This window comes from Myotis yumanensis, unplaced genomic scaffold, assembly GCF_028538775.1.
Source record: "Myotis yumanensis isolate MYYU_CA2020_CCGP unplaced genomic scaffold, mMyoYum1.0.hap1 SCAF_2, whole genome shotgun sequence".
NCBI lineage: Eukaryota > Metazoa > Chordata > Mammalia > Chiroptera > Vespertilionidae > Myotis > Myotis yumanensis.
The window spans coordinates 56543410-56559528 of record NW_027223753.1 but is presented as its reverse complement, the minus strand read 5'-3'; the positions used below and the strand labels follow the sequence as shown (position 1 = coordinate 56559528).

Sequence of the window (16119 nt, the reverse complement as noted above, 5' to 3'; positions counted from 1 at the left end):
AAACCAACCAATGAGGTGGGGCGGGGGGAGGAGGCACAGGTGGGGTCTGACTCAGCAAGGAGGTCCGAGGAAGAGGAGGAGGGCCTGATGCATCTGACACAGTGAGTCCTGCAGACCTGAGTTGAAATCCTAGCTCTGCACTGGCCAGCTGGTTCACTCCTTTCAGCTTCCTGTATAAAATGCTGATACTAACAACGTTTACCTCATGGGATTATCATAAAGGTTAAGTGAATTGGCACATGGATTCATATTAAGTGTAGGAGGGGGGCATGTGGTATGTACAGAAAAAATATATCAGCCATTAATATTCTTAGTAAAGAACCAGCAGTAATCTGGAGAAAGGGGTGGATATTCCAAGCTAAGGGCAAAGGGACTGGCACAGCACGTTTTTCAGTGTGGCTAAAATACGTCTGCGTAAGCAGAGATGATGAGACTAAAGTGGACACAGAAGCCAGGTCCGGAAGGGCATGTGTGCTAAGCTAGGGAGTCACAAATCTCACTGTCACTTAAACTCTGTCATTTAAACTCTGTTCTAAAAGCTTTGGGGGGGAGGGGGGACTCCAAGGATTTTAAGTGACAGTCAGATTTATGACACTCAGGTGACTGAAGGCAGAGACCCTGTGTCATTCATCGTCAATTAAGTCCGCAGTGCCTAGTACACATTAGCTGAATGAATGCAAGTCTCTTTGTCTCTCTGATTAACTTAGTAAATGACTTCTTTTGAGGTGACTAATCCTGCCTTAAGTTCCAAAAAGTTAATTTTTTTAAAAAATGAACAGTTGGCTCTCTCTTTGCTGAAATCTGGCCCCATGTGGCTAACTCTTCATTCCAGTGAGAAACTGGGCACTTGAAGGAAGCAGTGGAACGGGGTGGACAGCCCGTGATGTCCCATGAGCAGCTGGAGGCCACATGAGGACAGTTCTCAATAGTGAAGAGAAATGGGACCCAGCTCCCAGAGGAGGCCATGCCGGTCTTTCCCTTCCGGCAGCCAGGCCTCCTCACCACTGAGCACCATTCGTTAGTGCTCTCTGGACATCTCCTTAGAAGTGCTAATAGGTTAGTGAGTCCCTTTGCCTGGTAAGTGAATGCAGCTTAACATACACCGGGGCTGTGCCAAGCACTCCTCACCTCTTAGCTCTTAGAACTATTATGCATACCCTTGAGGTCAGTACTATTGTCATCGCCATTTTACAGACGTGGAAGCACAGGCTTCTGAGACAGGCATTCAGTAACTCGCTCAAGGTCACTAAGGCTCAGTGAGGTCAGAGTTTTTTTTTTTTTTGAAATTTATCTGTATTGTTAAAAGTATTACAGATGTCCCCTTTTTAATTTTGTTGTTGTTGTTGTTGCTGTTTTTCTTCCCATGGACCCCCTCCTCTCCGTACCTGGCACACCCAAGCCTTTGCCACACTATTGTTTGTGTCCATGGGCTCTGCATATATGCATATATGTTCCCCGGTTAACCTCTCCTCCCGGACCCCCTCACCCCAACCTTCCCTCTGAAATTCACCAGTCTATTCCACAAATAGCTTTCTGAAAGGCAGAAATGGTTACTTTCACCCACATCAGCACCCTTTCATGACAGCACTGAAGAGCGAGTAGAGGACAGGACCTCTCACTCACATAAAACTTAGGGAGCATCGCTATCAGCCAGAACAGTAACTATCCGCTGTGCTTGCACTAGTGCTCCAGCCGTGAGGCAAACACACAGTCTCTGCCTACGAGGAGAGTACATTCATTTATTTATTTATTCATTTATTTATTATTATTTTTAAATATATATTTTTATTGATTTTAGAAAGGAAGGGAGAGGGGGAGAGAGAGAGAGAGAAACATCAATGATGAGAGAGAATCATTGATTGGCTGCCTCCTGCACGCCCCACACTGGGGACTGAGCCTGAAACCTGGGCATGCGCCCTTGACCGGAATCGAACCTGGGACCCTTCAGTCCAGAGACCGACGCTCTATCCACTGAGTCAAACTGGCAGAGCGGGGAGTGTACATTCTGGTGGACTCAGCCCGAGTGCCACCAAAGGCTCTGTTCTCACAAAACCTCCCCTTACCACTTTTGGCCTTGTTGATATCTTACCCCTTTAAGGCCTAGAGATCATGACACATGTACCCTGCATGACACATGGCCCTGTACAGTCCTCAGCTCCTTTCAAAATAAAGACAAAAGGGGGTACGCTGGGCAGTTTGGGTGTTGGGGCCGTGGAGGTAGGGCTGCCCATCCTGGGTGGAGAGTTCCCTCTCTCCAGCTGCCTGCAGTCAGAGCATGTCCCCCACGACCTGGGGACCCCTAGCCTCACTTGCTTATAAAGACATGGCCCCCTGCTTACACCTCTATTGCTGGAGAACAGCTAGGCAGAGAAGCTGGGAGGAGCAGGCCAAAAAAACCCCAAAAAGTTTGGGGGTGGAAATGATCAGACCAGTGGAGGAATTGACTTACATACTGCTTTTTCATTCTTTGGTTACAGATACTGTTTGCAAGCATCCTTTGACTCTAAGAGGCTTTGCCGTGTTCATTATTTTTTGGTGTGGGTAAGGCTCATTGAGGGCTGTGTCCTATTCTTTGAACTTCCTAAAGTCTCAGTACCTTTTATGGTAAATCTCATGTCCTCAGGATAAAAATAGTAATAATTTCATAGACTAGTATCTTATGGTATAGTAGTAATGCATTAGAAATAATAATAATCTTTCCTGAGCACTAATTGTCTGTTGGACAATGATCTTGTTTAATCCTCCCCATGACATACTTGCCCATGATCTGCTTGTTCTTATTATTTTCTTATCACCACTTTGCAGATGAGGGAAGCAAGGCCCAAGGTCTCCCAGCTAGGAATTGGGTGCCTGGTGGTTCAACCAACATGTTCTGGAATGAAGATGAAAGGAACTTGAGCATCAGTCTGTGCTCCTCCTGGTCCTTCTCTTCCCACCTTCGTAAACAGGCATTATGACTGAGCAGGATGCCTTCTCTAGCCTAGCCCTCACCTCTAGGGGACACCCAGCACAATTTTCCACTTGCTATGACAGGGCGCTGGGCACAGGGATCCGTTGGAAGAGGGTCCCCCCCCCCCTATGTTTTTATTGATTTTTAGAGAGAGAGGAAGGGAGAGGGATAATGAGAGAGAAACATTGGTGAGAGAGAGAAATATGGATCGGCTGCCCCCTGCACACCCCCTACTGGGGATTGAGCTCACAACCCAGGCATGTGCCCTGACCAGGAATTGAACTGGTGACCTCTTGGTGCAAGAGTTGATGATCAACCACTGAGACAATGGCCAGGCTGGAAGAGTTCTTCCTGAAAGCATCTTGGGAGAATAACTACCGGGACAGATGGAGGCTGAGTGACAGAAACCCAGAGCTCTGGCAGCCTGTGGAGCATGGACAATATCTGACTTCCTTGCTGGTATCATTCCATAAATTGTTGGCATCTACGTAAAGAAGTCTTAATGAACTAACTCTGAGAGAAATGACAGGCTAACTTGCCTTTCATTTGTTTTCCAAAATAAATGGAATATTTCTTTGAACACTCTCAGTCATTAACATGTCAATTTATTCATGCGTTTTCTCTGTGGTTCCTACTGGCAATATTACATAATTATTTCTGCCATATAACCATGGACTTTGACAGCTCTCTGCATGCCCATAAGGACTGCTCCCATTGTCTTTGTAGCCTGTTGGTTTGAGGAGACAGTTTGCTTTCTTACACCATCCTACCTACTTTTTGCACATAGATAGTTAAACAGGGAAACAAGGCCAGTGAATTAAGTGATGAGGAACTGGGTGAGAATCCAAGCTAACTTTTGCCATGTACTAGCCCCTGATCCAAGCACTTTATGTGTATTAACTTATTTAATCCACCTGCAACCCTATGGGGTAGAGTCAATTATTACCAACACCTCCACTCTTTATGTGAGGAAGCTGAGACACTGAAAGACTGAGCAACGTGCTCAAGGTCACGCTAGGTTAGTAAGTGGCCAGGCTCTGGACCCTACACTCTTCCTTACCACGTTATGTAACCCTCAGGGATGAGTGAGTCCAGGCACATAACAAAGGCCTGCTCTGCCCACACGTTTCGTTCTCTTCCATGACCTGACCCTTACATATAAATGATGACTGTTGCTGTTGGGTTTTGGGGTTCAAAAGTGTGGGAAAAAAGTGGTCAAGCATGACTAAATACCCTTTTCTTATTCTTGCCTCAAACCTCCAAATTGTATATTTTGTGTAAAGGCCATGGCCTTTTGAGAAGTTGTTAGGTGTCATACATGTGGAGCAAGCATACATTTTACTGAACAACTTTAAAACATTCCTCACCCCAGGTTTTAGCATTTGAAGATCAGCATTGTCCATGTGCTGCTGTCAGGCATTCCTAAATTCAAGGGCACTTTCTGAATTTATAGGCATAACAACTTTAAATTACAGATGAGTTTTCAGTCGAGCTTACGCAAATCAGCGCATCTGTTAGGAAAGCAAATTCTGCCTGGGCACCTGCAAGGCAGTAACTTATGGTAGCAACAGAGATGTGTGTATGTTCCCGGTAAAGTAATACATCAAAATAATTATGCCTGTGCTCTGGCCTTAGAAGCACAAACCGAGGTGACTCAGTGGTGAGGGAAGGAGGCTCAAAGGAATCTTTTAATTTTAGAAAACAGGCATTGCCGTCAAAGAAATTGCCCTCTTTAATTCATTAAAAATTACCACAGTCCTTTCAAATGAGAATCAAACTAATATTTCTTAATGCTTGCTCATCGTGAATATTATGCCAATTACTGCATTACTTTGGGTTGATAAATATTCAGAGGATAAATGAAGCCCACAAGATGGATTAATTCTCCAGCAGTACAAACAAAAACTTTCAATATTTTATATCACATCATTAAATGCTGTTTGTTTTTCTAGAACCAGCACTTGGGACATGTTAATTAATTGCTTCAAGAAGACAGACATGTTTTGTGGTTGACATTTGGAATCAGATGTTTATAAACCCCGCACGACACTGCTGGTGAATTACACTTGCAGGATCGATCCTACCTGCAGAAGTCCGGGGGCACCATGCCGTACACGTTGATCCTGTCGCAGAGCTCCAGTGCGATGGTCATTGTGAACCAGCCAGTGCTGAGCCAGGTGTTGGAGATCTTCCTGGAAGCAACAGCAGTTCAGTCTGCAGACTGGTAAGATAATCATTATACCCACCACCATCTTAGACCCTTTCTGGAGCAAAGCTGACTGTGAACACACACACACCCTCTCTCCGTTTGGTAAATAACTGGAGCTTTTTACTCAAGAGATAGCTCCACCAACACCACCAGGTTCCACGGTACAATCATAAATGATGATGAGCCATCATGGTAGACTTGTGACACTAAAGGATGCTCAAGGGACTTCCTCATCATCAAAGATGATGGTCAATGTTTCAGTGCTCAAGTGCATATTGCCACAACTCAATTTCCTGTCAGATGATAACCCCCTTGTGTCAACTCTTTATTAACTAGAATACTTGACTAACCAGAAATATTCCTTGTTCATCAAGCGGTGTGGATAATAAAGAGCTCATTACATCCAATTAAACGCACATGTGTCTATTAATTGATTGTTCTTTCAAACCATCTAGTTCAGCGGTTCTTAACCCGTGGGTCGAGACCCCTTTGGGGGTCGAACGACCCTTATCCCCAAGGTCAGACTGTCTGACTCTACCCAGCCCCAGCCCACATGTGATGTGAATAACAGGACTTCAGAAAAGCTTTTCTACTTGCACTGTGTGCCACCCCTCTTTTAGAAGGAAGGATTTTTGTTAAGCAGGTTGCATTATTTCCGTTTCACATGAAGAACAAAAAAAGGGCATTTTAAAAAGTCCTTTCTTTTGTCAAGTACCTGACACCCTTTCACCTAAATACATCCTGCATATCAGATATTTACATTACGATTCATAACAGTAGCAACATTACAGTTATGAAGTAGCAACGAAAATAATTTTATGGTTGGGGGTCACTACAACATGAGGAACTGTATTAAAGGGTCGTGGCATTAGGAAGGTTGAGAACCACTGATCTAGTTGAAGCTTGTCTTCAACTAGACTAATGGCAACATCTTGATTAAATGTCTTTCCTAAGGAGCACAGTAAGTTCTCACTTAACATCATAGATGGATTCTTGGAAACTTCCACTTTAAGCACAATGACTTATCACAAAACCAATTTTTCCATAGGCTAATTGATACAAATAAGAGTTCCGATGGCATATTTCTAGTAACAGGAACATCACCAAACATCTAAATAAAGACCCCAAACAGTTCAAATGTTAAACATTGAAATAAATGTGAGATATACATACATTTAAGAAATATTAATAAAAAAGTAAAATGAATAGTTTCCAACTTCATTTATTCCAGTTCAGGGTCGTGGTTGGCCGGAACCTATCTTAGTAGCTCAGGGCACAAGGTGGGACCCACTCTCGACAGGACGCCCTTCCATCACAGGGCACACTCCCACCCCCACCCCCACACACCCAGACTGGGACAATGTAGACACACCAGTTCACTTCCCAGGCACATCTTTGGGATGTGGGAGGAACCTGGAACATCCGGAGAAAACACACACAGACATGGGGAAAACGTGCAAACTCCACACACACACAGGGACTCTGGCTGGGAATTGATTTTCCTCCTCATGAACATTATGACAAAGCATCTTGAGCAAAACGATCCTATTTGAGGATCTGCTGTACATTCATTTGAGAGGGGCTAATGACCAGAGGAAGGGGACCAAAGCAATGCTTATGTTTAAACAAGATTTGCTTTATTTTACCTCAGAATATTCAGAGCGCTCTGGAAATTTTTATTAGAAGACCAAAAATTGACAAAGGTGAAGGAATGAGTCTGTGCATTCCAACATTTATTCACTTATCCACTCAAACATCAGTACTGAGCTCCAACTACGTGCCAAGCCTAAGGATAACTGTGGAGATACAACATCAAAGTCTAATTTGACCTGTAAGAATGACTCGCTCTACTACACTATGCTGCTGTGGACAGTAATTCAATTCTTTGGGGTTGCACTCTTACTCCCCGTTCCCCCGCCCAGTGCTTATGGCATGCCTCATCAGCCAGCTTCAAACACCTATCCCCAAGGTCAGACTGCCTGACTCTGCCCAGCCCCAGCCCACATGTGATGTGAATAACAGGACTGCAGGAAAGCTTTTCTACTTGCACTGTGTGCCACCCCTCTTTCAGAAGGAAGGATTTTTGTTAAGCAGGTTGCATTATTTCCATTTCACATGAAGAACAAAAAAAGGGCATTTTAAAAAGTCCTTTCTTTTGTCAAATACCTGACAGGAATGAGTGATTTAGTCATTCTTGAATTCATGGCTTCAACGTTCTGGTGCTTAATGCCTTTACTCATTTTTTGTTTTCCGTTCCATTGTATCCTGACCCATTAAGAGCCCGGGAAATACATTGAAAAGCTCCTAGAGATGAGGACACCATGAGTTTGTATCTTACCAGCTTCTGTCACTAACCCGCTGAACGACCTGAGGCAGATTATTGCTGGTCCCTGGGCCTTGATTTCCTACCTGCAAAGCCGGCATGGGAAGCTCCCTCTTCCTGGGCTCTTTTGAGGACTAAATAAGAGACACCATATTTAAAAAGTACCCAGTCTGATGTGTTGATACATGGAGATCCCTTCTTCCTCTCTGGGTTGCTAGGTTGGAGCAAATGGACTAAATAATTCAGCATCCCTTCAGTGCGTTTTAGCAAGCACAAGGAAACGGATATCCTTCCAACACTCTGCTACTCACTCTTGGGTAGGAGCCACCATCAGAAGTCAGGGCAGTAATTACAACATTCTAGAGCCTCTAGCTTATGTGTGTATTAACAATCCCGTGTCTTCTCACCAGGGATATTTCATCAGACCTTTGGGAATGAAGGAAGTGGGATAGAGCAGAAATGACTAAACTGGAAGGGAGAAGGGAAGGAAGTTCCTTGCCTCAAATTAGATCCTGTCTTCACCTACGTGGCTGTGACAATGGGATGGATGGCCAGGTGTTCTAGGCTCAAACAGGTGAGTGAATAGCTGGGAGGAGCAGAGCCCAGATCTGGAAAGCCTACCCATGTCTCTATGCTTTTAGAGTTGTCCGAAACACCATGAGGGTATTTCCAAATGGCAGAAGTTACTCCATGATTTTGGCTTTCTTTGTGTGTTGTAGTAGTGATCATAAGCTACAGCCTGAAATACAGGAGAATATGGCTTACAGAGAAAGGTTTTGTGGGTAAAAATGGGAAGAATACCAAGTGGAAGACTAAAGAAACTAAAGAATTGTTTAAAGTGCCACTTAAAATTCCCCAGACTTTCTAAATAATAGCCTTTTGGGATCACATGCTATAGAAATGCAACTGCTTTGTGCTGTCTTTCTTAAAAAGATCTGAATTCTTTTTTGCAACAAAGGAATAGCTACTGTTTTTACATTTAATCAGCTGTAATGAAGGAATATGAAGAGCTGTCATGTGCTTATTAGGGAAAATTATCAGATATTCTTTTATATGATGAAGTAACACACTGAGCCGATAATTCCATAGTGCACACTAAATTACAATTAAAGGCCTTTCTGCTCCACCAGAATCTCATTTATAATCTCTATGGAAATATTCTTCCTGCAGTTATTTCATTTATGCTTCCTTTATTTAATTACTATAATATTGGTTCTGAATCATATTTTCCTAATGTACCCTTATTCAATTATAAAGTTATTTTCAAGTACAGTTACTTTCTAATGTTAAAGAATACCACTTGGCCATCTATCTCATTTGCCATGCTTCTTAATTGCAGATTGTTCCTGAGTCATTTTTTTTCTCCACTTTGAAGTAGGGTGAAACTTCTATAAATCAAAATCTATTGAATTATTCTATTTCTTTAAAATATTAGCCTGAAGTGAATGTCCTATCATGAGATGGACAAAATTATATATGCCATACTTTGTGTATCTTTGATATATGCTACATTTTTGTTGGATTTCAAGACAAGCATACATAGAGGAAATGCTGTGGGACCCTAAATGTTTTGTGTATTAGTTTACAGTAGTTATGTTCTGAAGGGCTGTTTTGGACTTGGTTCTGTTAGCTTGGAGTAAGTTGCAGGTTAAGAATATAGACACATGAGAATATTGAATCAATACAATATTATTTTCTTTAAGATGGTTTCCTAAAGGTAAGAGGTACAGAGATTCTAGAAGTTGCGATGTACTTTGGCATCCTGCAAATCATATGTGTGATTCTCCTGAACATGGACTATGGAGCCTCATACATGAATGTCTGTATATGAGGGGCCCAATAGCCAATCCAAAAGTTTGGTTTCCTCCTTCCAGCTGGACTCACTTGGGAGATAGACCTATTGAGCAACAGGCTCCACTGGCCAGAATTTGATGAATTTAGTGAGTGAGATACGTCTTGATGTGAAATTATTTCCTAAAGACCCAAGTGAAGGGTGGAATGAATAGTCTCCAAATTTACAACTTAAAATGATTTCTTAAGAAGTTCCATAGCAATGGGTAATTATCCTAAATAGAAAACACTGCAGCAGTGTTTTAAAAATATTTAAAATTAGCCAACAACCATTAAACTAAAAAGAGAGACGTGCTTTCTATTGAAAAGATTGTTTCTACTTCTTTTGAGTTTTCTAACCAGTCAAAAATTAAACTATAAATAACTCCCCTTATTATTCTTCCCTTATAAAATGCTCTCTTGATTAAATAACTCATTTAAATGAGTGACATTCTCTTTTATTTGTGGTTTTTAAAGGGCAATAAGTGACTGGATTTCATGGCAGCTTGTGACGATGACCTATGTGATCTGCTGGTTGGGCTGAACCAGGAAAGGAGGCCACAGTACCAACAGCCAGCTCCCCTTCTCTTTCAATCAGATGCCACACCCACTCCTGCCTAGACCAGCTCTCAATGGTTAAAATGTTTCCAGGATTTAAGAAGAAAGCTCTGCCTGGTCAGTGTGGCTCAGTGGTTGAACATTGACCTATGAACCAGGAGATCACGGTTTAATTCCTGGACAGGGTGTATGCCTGGGTAGTGGGCTCAGTCCCCAATAGGAGACATGCAGGAGGCAGCCAATCAATGATTCTCTCTCATCATTGATGTTTCTATCTCTCTCTCCCTCTCCCTTCTTCTCTGAAATCAATAAAAACATATTAAAAATAAATAAAAAGAGGGGAGAAACCAAGATGGTGGCATAGGTAAACACCAGAGATTGCTGCCTCGCACAACCACTTCAAAAATACAACTAAAAGATGGAAAGGACATCATTCAGAACCACAGGAAGGCTGGCTGAGTGGAAATTCTACAACTAGAAGGAAAGAGAAAAGCACACCGAGACTCAGAGGAGGCGCAGTGCGGAAGTAAAATACTAAGGTGTGGAGGTGCATGCGGAGAGGGCTGGCGGCTGAGGGCGCGGTTGTCGTTTTCAATCGGGAGGGAGTCTCAGGCTCTGAGCTCCAGTTCCAGGTGAGTCTCTAGGGACCCAGACTCATACGGGAGAAGGGGGACTGTCTGGCTTCGGTCGGAACTCCAGGGCAGCTTTCTCTCCAAGGGGCTTGCAGCGATTACCGGGACATTGAGAAGCAAAGCCTCTGAGGGCTGGACTGAGAGCAGCCATAACTGCTAGCCCCGCCCTGTTGATCCCATGGGACCTGCCCCGCCCAAGCCCTGCAGGGAGGCTTTTGCTGGATAGCCTCAGGCAAAGGCTAGATTAGCACCTCCCTAGAGATCCAGGAGCCAGGAAGTCCAGAGGTCAGAGTGGGACCATCCAGTTTGCAGCTCCGTGGAAACATAAAGAACACCCTCAGGGGGCAGACTCAGTGAGCACCAAAGCCCCATTGAAACAAGTTTTGCCCCAGAGGGGTGTCTCCAGCACAGAAGTTCTCCCACTGCAGACACAGCTGATTCTCACAGCCAATTGGCCTGGAGGCCAATTCCTCCCAGTGATACCTACAACAATCAAGGCTTAACTACAACAAGACTGTGCACAAAGACCACAAGGGGGTGCACCAAGAGTGTCCTCCTCAGGTAATTGAGGAGGCTGAACCACTGGGCCCTAGAGGACACTTAGCACAGAAAACCACTGTATCAACACAGGGAAGCATAAAAAATGCAGAGACAAAGAAAAAGGACACAAATGACAGAAATGGAGGAAAGCAAACTACTGGATATAGAGTTCAAAACCACACTTTTAAGGTTTTTCAATAATTTTCTAGAAACTGCCAATAAACTTAATGAGATCTACAAGAAATCTAATGAGACCCTCGATGTTGTGATAAAGGACCAACTAGAAATTAAGCATACACTGACTGAAATAAAGAATATTATACAGACTCCCAACAGCAGACTAGAGGATTGCAAGAATCAAGTCAACGATTTGAAATATGAAGAAGCAAAAAACACCCCACCAGAAAAGCAAAATGAAAAAAGAATCCAAAAATACGAAGATAGTGTAAGGAGCCTCTGGGACAGCTTCAAGCATACCAACATCCGAATTATAGGGGTGCCAGAAGAAGAGAGAGAGCAAGATATTGAAAACCTATTTGAAGAAATAATGACAGAAAACTTCCCCTACCTGGTGCAAGAAATAGACTTACAAGTCCAGGAAGTGCAGAGAACCCCAAACAAAAGGAATCCAAAGAGGACCACACCACGACACATCATAATTAAAATGCCAAGAGCTAAAGACAAAGAGAGAACCTTAAAAGCAGCAAGAGAAAGAAAGTCAGTTACCTACAAGGGAGTACCCATATGAATGTCAGCTGATTTCTCAACAGAAACTTTGCAGGCCAGAAGGGAGTGGTAAGAAATATTCAAAGTGATGAATGCCAAGAACCTACAACCAAGATTACTTTATCCAGCAAAGCTATCATTCAGAATTGAAGGTCAGATAAAGAGCTTCACAGATAAGAAAAAGCTAAAGGAGTTCATCACCACCAAATCAGTATTATATGAAATGCTGAAAGGTATCCTTTAAGAAGAGGAAGAAGAAGAAAAAGGTAAAGATACAAATTTTGAACAACAAATACACATCTATCAACAAGTGAATCTGAAAATCAAGTGAATAATCTGATGAACAGAATGAACTGGTGATTATAATAGAATCAGGGGGATAGAAAGGGAGTGGACTGACTATTCTTGGGGGGGAAAGGGGTGTGGGGGATGCGGTAAGAGACTGGACAAAAATCGTGCACCTATGGATGAGGACAGTGGGTGGGGAGTGAGGGAGGAGGGTGGGGTGGGAACTGGGTAGAGGGAAGTTATGGGGGGAAAAAAGAGGAACAAATGTAATAATCTGAACAATAAAGATTTAATAAAAAAATAAAAAATAATAAATAAATAAATAAATAAATAAAAAGAAAGCTTTTCCAAGCAAAGAATTTGGGAACAATTGGTTTTGTTCTCCAAAAATGAGCTGCCTAAACTAGCCAAACAGTGGATTTAGTACTTTATATTGTTTATTTATCACATCTCTTTAGTTTTAAGATATGAGATTAAGTCAGCAACAGTTGTAAGGGAGGGAGTAAATTACATGATTAAATGTATGTTAATTATAAAAGTACATGCTTGGAATTAAGGAAACAAGGGAAATTAATTATTAGACCAGTCCTTTGAGGCCTAATCCCTACGTTCATTTCACATGTGAAGTCACTGAAAGACTAGCTAACATGTCTAAGGACACACAACTAATGAGGGGTAGGGTCAGCTGTGTATTTGGAATACAACGCACAGCTGCTTCTGATACCTAGCTGCTCTTTTTTTTTAAACCTAGATTTTGCCAGCTCATGAGTCTGCATGTCTGCCTCATCTCTGGCCATGGCTCCCCACTCCATCCCCCCACTCCCCAGCAGCTTTAGGGAACTTTTCTCCAATTAAGGGTTAAGGTCAGAGTTAGGATTAGGGTTCTTCCACCTCTGATTCCTGTGCCCATAAGGAGGTTTCTCTCTTCCCTTCCCAGGTTCTTCTTTTCCTGGATAAGTAATTATTGGCTTAGTTCTCAGCTTAAATACACCTTTCTGAGAAAGCCTTTCCCTCATTCCGCATCTCCTAGACCAGTGCTTTTCAAAACATTTTAACCTACAATGAGAAATACATGTTACATCGTGATTGAGCATGTATACATATGTGTGTATGCATGTGTGGTTTTCATTTCATTTTTTGAAGTGTGCATTCAGTGGTTTTTAGTATATTCACAAGGTTGTGCAATCATCCCACTATCTAATCCTAGAACATTTTTGTCATTTCATAAAGAACCTTCTACATATGTCTAAAACCAAAACCAATATTATTTAATGAAGCAATACTTTGCCTTATTTACTCGGGAGATGAAGGCTAATAGTGTCTGTTCTATGTCATTCTTTCCATTACATAAAAAAAAAATCCTGCCGTGACTCACTACCGGGACTTCATGTCCCATTACTGAGTTGTAACGAACAATGGGAAAAGCTTTCCCTAGACTCGGGCAAGCATCCTGTCCTGCTCGTCAGAGCACCACCTTCTTCCCCTCCTTGATGCTCAGCACACTGGCCACTTCTCGGTGCATGTTCACCCGCCCTGTAAGCTTTATATTCTAGGAAGGCAGGGTCTAGATCTATCTCATTTTTTACTCCATCTCTGGTGCCTGGTGCAGGGAAATAATAGGTATTCAATAAATATCAGCCGACTGAATAAATGCTTGCATTTGAAAAGAAAAAACAAACCCATATGTTTCTTTTTGGTCAGTGTTCACACAAATGAAATGAAATGCAGTAAAGCTATTATCTCACGCTCGTTACCAGTGTAAGCCAGCAGCTGTGTGGCCTCTTCCTCACGAACACGGACTTGGCCCTGACTTATCCATACAGCTGTCTCACTTCTTCATTTCACTTTGCCTTACACATTCAGCTTGAGCAGCCCAGTTTCCGGGAGGACCTGCAGATGAGCTCTGTCAATGGCACGAGCAGTGGGGCCACAGTAGTTGCTTGGGGTGAATCAGCCAGCGACAACATTTCCTTCCCCTCCCCCGTGCCCCTGCAGGGCCCCCCAACCCCGCCCTCTGTACCTGTCTTTGCCAGTCTCCCGCTTGAAGAGCTCATCGAACTGCAGCATCTTGTGGCGCGTGATCATGAAGGCCTTCAGCCGGGGCAGCACCTGGCTCAGCAGGTGCAGGTTGTTGTACACCTGGCCCTTGCCGTCGCGCCGCATGTAGCTGCTGGGGCCCCAGAAGATGAACACCGTGCCTTGGCTCACGTTGAGTAGGTCGTGGCGGTTGCGGAGGATCCTCTGGATGCTGGAATGGGCGATGACCCTCAGGCTGGTGCGATTGCCCACGTCGCGCCCGTAGCCGCGCGTGGGGGCGTCATTCATGCGGATGACACACTCGGTCTGGTCGATCTGGGGGCCTTGCTGGCTGCGCAGCAGATGTCCCGAGCTTGTCACCAGGGCACAGTCCCTGCAGTGCATCTTCAGGGGCTGAAAGACATGGGGAGAAGGACACCATCAGCGGCAATTATAGGAAAAAAGCTCAGAACAGTACCTGGCATCGAGAGACCATCCAAAAATATATTAGCCAAAGCAACCACTCTCTCCTTTGTGCTGAGCCTGGCTGTGCTCTACAGAGTCCCTTTTACTAGTACTTTAGCACAGTCCTTTCCTCATCCTGTTATACTTACTGCAGACCTTTACAGACCCACTGTCCCTCACGAAGGTATGAACCTGGAGGGATTCTGCTTTTCCCGTCTATTTCATTCTTAATGCCCAGCATAGTTCCTGTCACCTAAGAAGAATTAGATGTCAAGTGAATGATAAATGTGCAATGGCAGAATCTCCATTGCATAAGCCCACGTGTCAATTATCAATCCAAAGTGATTAGTACTGACTTACTGAGTGCCTGCAATGTGCTCTATTTGGGCTGATAATCCCAATAGCAGCTACCCCTTATTGAACGATCACTGTACCAGGTCCTATGGTAAGGATCAGGCTCAACAACCTGCAATTGCTATTTTTACAGGTCAAACAGTGGCTGTTCCAAATGGCTCAACCTAATACTGTATTTTAATGATATCAAGGTGACATGGGGGCATTAACTATCCTCGGTTAAAGATGAAAAAAACGGAGACTTGAGATTAGTGGCTTGCCAAAGTCCCACGGCTAATAGGTGGAGAAGACTAGGCTGGACCCATCCTGTGAGCCCCTCGCAGTGAGGTGGCTGACCTCAGGTGCTCTGGTTCTGAAGACAGAGCTATGGCTCAGGAAACTCCCTGGGTAAAGGCAAGTCTAACTCTATGCTGCACTAAATTGGATCCAATGTCCTGAGACTGTACAGGGAGTCAGTGCATCCTGTTCAAAGCTAACAGGGAAGAAGGGCTGAGGCTCCCGGGAAGAACTAACAATGCAACTTTCCTTCCGAGCCTTCTTGATTGTCATTTTCTTGTGCACTCACTGGCCTTGGCCTCAGGCCCTAATTACATTATCTTCAAACAGCAACTGAGAGATGTTTCTCATTAAACACGAACAGGGGAACGTTTAATGTGTTAGCACACAGGTTGTTCAGAAAGCAAATCATTGGTTTGGGGGGTTGAAATGAGCATTGCCATTGCAGCTGTCGCTGTTGGGCACTACATGGCCAGGGCTTCCACAGGGCACACTTGTGTTCACCGGGTGAGGTCTGTGACTCTGAGCTCCAGGCTCTCTACATTTTTAAAGATGGACCAACTCAATTTCTCACCCTCTACCCTTAAAATGGGACAAAATGTCATTCCAAAATTATAGCATCTCAGGAATTACAATTTACATGTCTTTTCCCAGACTATGCTTAGATGTTTCTTTTGGAGAAACATATTTGTACAGCATCCAAGAATATCAATCAACACTTAACCTTCAATAAGGTGAATTAAGAGCATTAAAGCTAGTGTCACAGCAATTTGTGGTATAGTCTGTTCTTCAATTTGGGGGTAACTTTGGATCCAGAAATACCTGGGTTTGAAAGTGTTACTCCATTACTTGCTAGTTCTGCATCTTTGGGCAAATTTCTTAACATCTCTGAGTCTGGTATCCTTGCCTGTAAAGTGGCTGCAACCCTCCAGTGGCACCAGGAGGCCACTTT

General features: G+C 43.5%; 1 protein-coding gene across 1 annotated transcript in view; it reads right to left on the bottom strand.

Moving 5' to 3' along the window:
- The window catches only part of ST6GALNAC5 (ST6 N-acetylgalactosaminide alpha-2,6-sialyltransferase 5), a 165052-nt gene that overhangs the window by 8817 nt on the left and 140116 nt on the right, over positions 1-16119 (bottom strand). The window contains exons 3-4 of the mRNA XM_070405400.1: positions 14077-14486; positions 5035-5142 (exon numbers count right to left, since the gene is read on the bottom strand). Of these exons, the coding sequence (XP_070261501.1) occupies positions 5035-5142; positions 14077-14486 (518 nt within the window). The remainder of the gene's footprint in view (positions 1-5034; positions 5143-14076; positions 14487-16119) is intronic.